General features: G+C 40.2%; 1 protein-coding gene across 1 annotated transcript; it reads left to right on the top strand.

The window, feature by feature from the left end:
* Window positions 1–769: 769 nt before the first annotated feature.
* On the top strand, window positions 770–5271 carry LOC102289621 (interferon-induced GTP-binding protein Mx; the record flags this gene model as incomplete). Its single annotated transcript, XM_005953391.3, has 5 exons — window positions 770–1074; window positions 2201–2338; window positions 2455–2609; window positions 2914–3052; window positions 5090–5271. Coding segments are annotated over exons 1-5 (861 nt in total), but the record flags the coding sequence as incomplete, so codon positions are not given.
* Window positions 5272–5277: the final 6 nt, after the last annotated feature.

A 5277-nucleotide genomic window follows, 5' to 3' on the forward strand; every position in this document is an offset into this window, starting at 1 on the left:
GAAAGTGGACAGTGCAAATTTCAAGTATGGAGAAGGATACAAACAGCTCATAATCTAAAGCATATTCCACATTATCTGTCAAACATGATGGAAGCAATGTTATACCATACTGCCTGCAGTGGAATCAGGGCACTGGTTCCCCTCACATGATGTGACTGCTGATAGGAGCAGCGGGATGAATTCAGAAATGTGCAGCGAATACTGTAATCTCTGCTCAAACTCAGAGATTTGGCTGATGTCAGTTGATTGGAAAGCATTTAACAGTACAACTCCATAAGGACCCAAAGTGTACTGCAGAAACAACCCAAAATATCCCAAGGCAAAGAAATGGGATATTCTTAAATGTTCAAACCAATCACATGATCTGAGGCCAACAGAGCTCGCTCTTCAGTTACTAAAAACAAAACTGAAGCAGAGACACACACACACACACACACACACACACACACACACACACACACACACACACACAGCCCGAAAATCCAGCAGAGCATTTAGACTTCAGTCAGTCACTGACTGCCAAAGATTTTCATCAAAGTTTTAAACACAATGATTTCATTTAAAATCATATCAGGGTGTCAAAGGTACTTTTGAGCCTCTGAAATTGGGGGACAGTGCATGTCGTGCTGTCGTTTCTGAACGGTTAATGCACTTTGTGAAAGTCCTGGAATTAAAGGAAGAAGTGTGACCGCTTAATAAGGGACATGCCATCTGTTGCTGCTTCCTGTATTTTTGAATGAAAAAAAAAACCCATGGGGTACAGAAAGTGAAACAAAACACATCACTTTTTCTTTCTCTTCCAACCCACGGTCTGCTTTTCACGAAGCATGTTATCACTTTGTCCATTTTTAATTGTTATTTTTGTCGTAAGACAAGCTGAGACCAGCATGAGCACTCTGAACCAGCAGTATGATGAGAAGGTCCGTCCCCTCATCGACCTCATTGACTCTCTCCGCTCTCTCGGTGTAGAGAAGGACCTGGCACTGCCTGCTATCGCCGTGATTGGAGACCAAAGCTCGGGGAAGAGCTCTGTGTTGGAGGCGCTGTCCGGGGTGGCACTGCCGAGAGGCAGCGGTGAGTTGTCTTATTTCCAGCTCAGAAACTTTCCGTACATTAGAAGTGTCAAAGTGAAGCATACAGTGGAACTGTATCAAGACTGGCAGAGAGGTGGGGGTGCTGCAGGGCATGTATCAGGCAGCAAAGCACATTCTTTGGCAACTAGCCTGTTCCTTAAAATCTATATTTAATGACTTGATTAATTTAATGACACGATATATTACTTTATTTCATTAAAATAACTAGAACAGGGTTTGAACTTTGAGTTGACAATTTCATGACTTTGTTTTGTTATTTTGAATTTTTTTTAATGTACATAATGGTACATTTAAACTAAAATTACAAATGTGACAGATTTTCAGCTGAAGTGTTGCTGGTGATCCATAAGAACAAATATCAATTGGATCAAATAAACCATCATTACTAAGATATGAAAACATATGTGTGTGTGCGTGTGTGTGTATGAGTTGTAGAGGAAGGAAGTTGGTCTGGGTTTGGGGCCTATTTCTCATAAATTGAAGTTTCAAACAAGTCAAAGGACGGAAGGAAATGGAGAGCACAGAAAAAACTAGTCTGAACCTGCAAACTCGTTAATGCTGAACAAAGTGCAGCTCTGTTTCAAGCTAACCTTGCTCAGTTTCACCTTTGGTAGAGAAACTCCTCTGCTTCAGACTAATGGAAAAAGTTTAGCCTAGGAGTTTTCTGCCAGAAACTTTAAGCTTTCTTTTCAGTTACATTTATGATTTTAGTTTTAGGAATCTAAACCACCTGGTTAGGTTAGGAGCTGCTTGCTGTTAAAGCAGCTCCTCCCTTCTGTCCATGACCTCCCCTCTGTTGTTAAAAACGGTTTATTTTAAAGGGTGAAGCATGGCTGGAAAACAGAATGCTCACAGGAAGCTGATTAGTCCAAATCACTCTGGCTGAAAGCATTTCGGCAAGATGGATTCTCCCCTGATCTTGTACAAATCAAAGCGTCTATCAGAGCATTAGACTTCAACTAGAAAAAAAACAACCTTTTACATATTTGTATCACCAAAATCACGGGAGGCTAAATGTCATAATAGAAAACATCGGAAATCGTTCATTAATTTGTCCAAAAAAGAGAGAGAGGAATTGTCTGACCCTCACATGTTTTAAAACACAGGTATTGTGACAAGATGTCCACTGGAACTGAAGATGATGAGAAAGAAGGAAGGAGAGGCGTGGTATGGAAAGATAAGCTACCGCGACTTTGAAGAAAAGATAAAAGAGCCTGCACTCGTCGAGAAAATGATTCGAGAAGGTGAGTCTACATAATTCTTTCATGTCACTACTAAAAACCACGTAAAAGGTGGAAGCACAAAGTAGGCAAGTTAAATGTGTTGCTTGGGCATACGTGACACCATATTCGCTCTTTAGCTCAACTTAAATTGATCGGGAATGATACGGGGATCAGCAGTGAGCTCATCAGTCTGGAGATTGCCTCCCCGGATGTTCCAGACCTTACTCTCATCGACCTGCCTGGCATTGCCCGGGTGGCTGTAGATGGGCAGTCGGCAGACATTGGTGATAAGGTATGATACCTTAGTCTCCCTCACAATTTTAAGGCCATTTCTTTGGTAGAAATTTCATCCAGTGAAGCACAAACCCAGAGTTTGATAGGCATTGGCATGTTAGTGTTAAAAAGGGACAACACTGACACACCAGTGTGACTGCTGGTTTTTGGTATTATATGTATTTATTGTTATGAGTTTGCTACTTTATCTGGACATTCCTGCTTACATCAGTTATTTGGTTGTATTGTTCATAACTGCATTTATGCAATTTATGAAACAATATTTTTAATCTTTATACTTTATTTTGAATGGATACTTTCAGATTAAAACTATGATCCAGACTGTCATCAGTAAACAAGAAACTATCAACCTGGTGGTTGTTCCATGCAACGTGGACATTGCAACTACAGAGGCTTTGAATATGGCTAAGCTGGTGGATCCTGATGGAGAGAGGACTTTGGGTAAGCAAGTGTCTCTCTTAAGTCATTTAGTTTCTTTACTTTGGATTCTGTTTCTGCTGCCAAGTGATTAACATCATATGGATGCAGTGAACTACAAATGTAACACATCAGCCTGGAAGTTGGAGAAGGGCCACAGATTGCTCTTCCACACAGGCAATCACCCCATGCACATTTCCAAAGTTGTGGCCAAATCACTTTAGTACAAGTTGTAGTGGTCATGGCAAAGCCCTGTTGGTAATTCAATAGAAAATTTGGGCAGAAAAGAAAAAGCAGGTATAAAAACTGAGCCTCCAAATTTGACTCAGGTACACTAATATTCAAGAGGAACAAGTTAAAAACAGGACAGCAACTTATTGAGAGAGACTTTCAGAAGGAAATACATGTTTTTTCTATTGGTCATTCCATCTTTAGTCAATACAGGCCTTCTGTTTGACCATCTCTGATTTGCATGAAGATTTTGTGGTCCTAATCTTGAACCTACATTACCGGTCAAAAGTTTTAGGACACCCCACTTTTTCCAATTTATAATTATGAAAAATATTTATTAAAATTATGCAGTTTAATGTCTCATTGCACCCTGAAATTAAAACTAAGTCCAAATATGCAATTGGAGAAGAAATCATGGCATAAATTTATAGACAATCATTTATTCTAAACCGTTGACTCATCAAAGTTCTTTTCCTGAGGTAGTTATGGCATAGTTTGGACTTATGTTTTGGGTCATGATCTTGCTGTAGGATGAACCCCTGACCAACTGGACACATACAAAAGGGTATTGCATGGTACTGAAGAATGCTAAGGTAGCTGTTTTAGTTCAGGGTGCCTCTCAGTCTGTACAAGTCACCGACCCTGGATCCATCAAAACAGCCCCAGACCGTCACACTTCCTCCTCCATGTTTGGCAGGTGATGCCACACACTGTGGAACCATCCTTTCACCTACTTGACGGTGTACAAGGATCCTGCGTGATGAGCAACAGATTTCAAATTTTGATTCATCAATCTATAATACCATCTTCCTGTCTACAGTAGTCCAATGGTGGTGTTTCATGGCCCAGGCAAGCCTCTTTGTCTTATTCTGATGTCTTAGCAAAGTTACACAAGCTATTAACTCTCAGAAACCTGTCCTCAAATTCAGTTGGCTTTGGGTCTGCCAGACCTCTTCCTATCAGAGTTTGCCCCAGTTTCAGAGTGCCTTTTGATGGTGAAGGAAACTGGAATCACTGACACCTTGACATGCTCCAACACTGCTTTTATGCAGACAGAGGGGGTTGTAGGTAATCCAGAAAAGTTGGAACACATGTAGGAATTAGTAGCTTTCAAGGCTTGATCAACTTCCATTGCTGCAGAACAGCTTTAAATTGTTAAACCATTTTGTGTTCCCTAAAAAAGACCTTTTTGTATAATTCTGAAATGTACTTTTTTTCCTTTTTGGCTAACCTTACTCTTTTTTATTATTTTTTTTTACCTCTGGCCTTTCTAACCATTCATCGGACCTGAACTACTTGAATTGCAAAAAATACCTGGGAAAATGGGGGTGTTCTAAAACTTTTGACCAATTTGTTAAAAACCTGTTGGATCCACTTACTTTAATCACTGCAAAATGATATCTGAGGCAGTGTTTTAACATGTACATCTGAATTACTATTAAAGATAAAAGCATAAATGAATGGAGCGACAGCTATATATAAACCATTTAAAGGTAACATGTCAACTGACAGTAAAATGAAAGAAGGAACTGTTAAATAAACAGTGCATTCCTGTGGATTTTAACTGACTGGGTACAAGCAATCACTGCCAGACAAACATGTCCAGTAATGTGAAACGCTGCATTTATATGTCTCCAAAACATTTCTGACATCCACTGGATTTCTTCTGCAAACATCTGTGATCATGTTAAAGATCCCTTTCCTGCTGAGCAAACAACGTTGGCAACATTTGATGACTGGCACCAAGCTCTGACTGGAGCTTGCAGTGATCAATACAACTTATCAGTCTTCTGATAAGGTGGGGAATCCAACACTATCTCTCTCTGTCAGGTATCTTGACTAAACCTGACCTGGTGGACAAAGGCACAGAAGAGAACGTGGTTAAAATTGTCCATAATGAAGTCATCCCGCTGAAGAAGGGCTACATGGTGGTCAAATGCAGGGGTCAGAAGGAGATCACAGAGAAGGTTTCACTTTCTGAAGCACTAAAAAATGAGGAAGCCTTCTTCAAAGAGCAT

The sequence above is a fragment of the Haplochromis burtoni genome, unplaced genomic scaffold (assembly GCF_018398535.1).
Source record: "Haplochromis burtoni strain Fernald_Lab_line unplaced genomic scaffold, NCSU_Asbu1 Contig_2178, whole genome shotgun sequence".
Classification (NCBI taxonomy): domain Eukaryota; kingdom Metazoa; phylum Chordata; class Actinopteri; order Cichliformes; family Cichlidae; genus Haplochromis; species Haplochromis burtoni.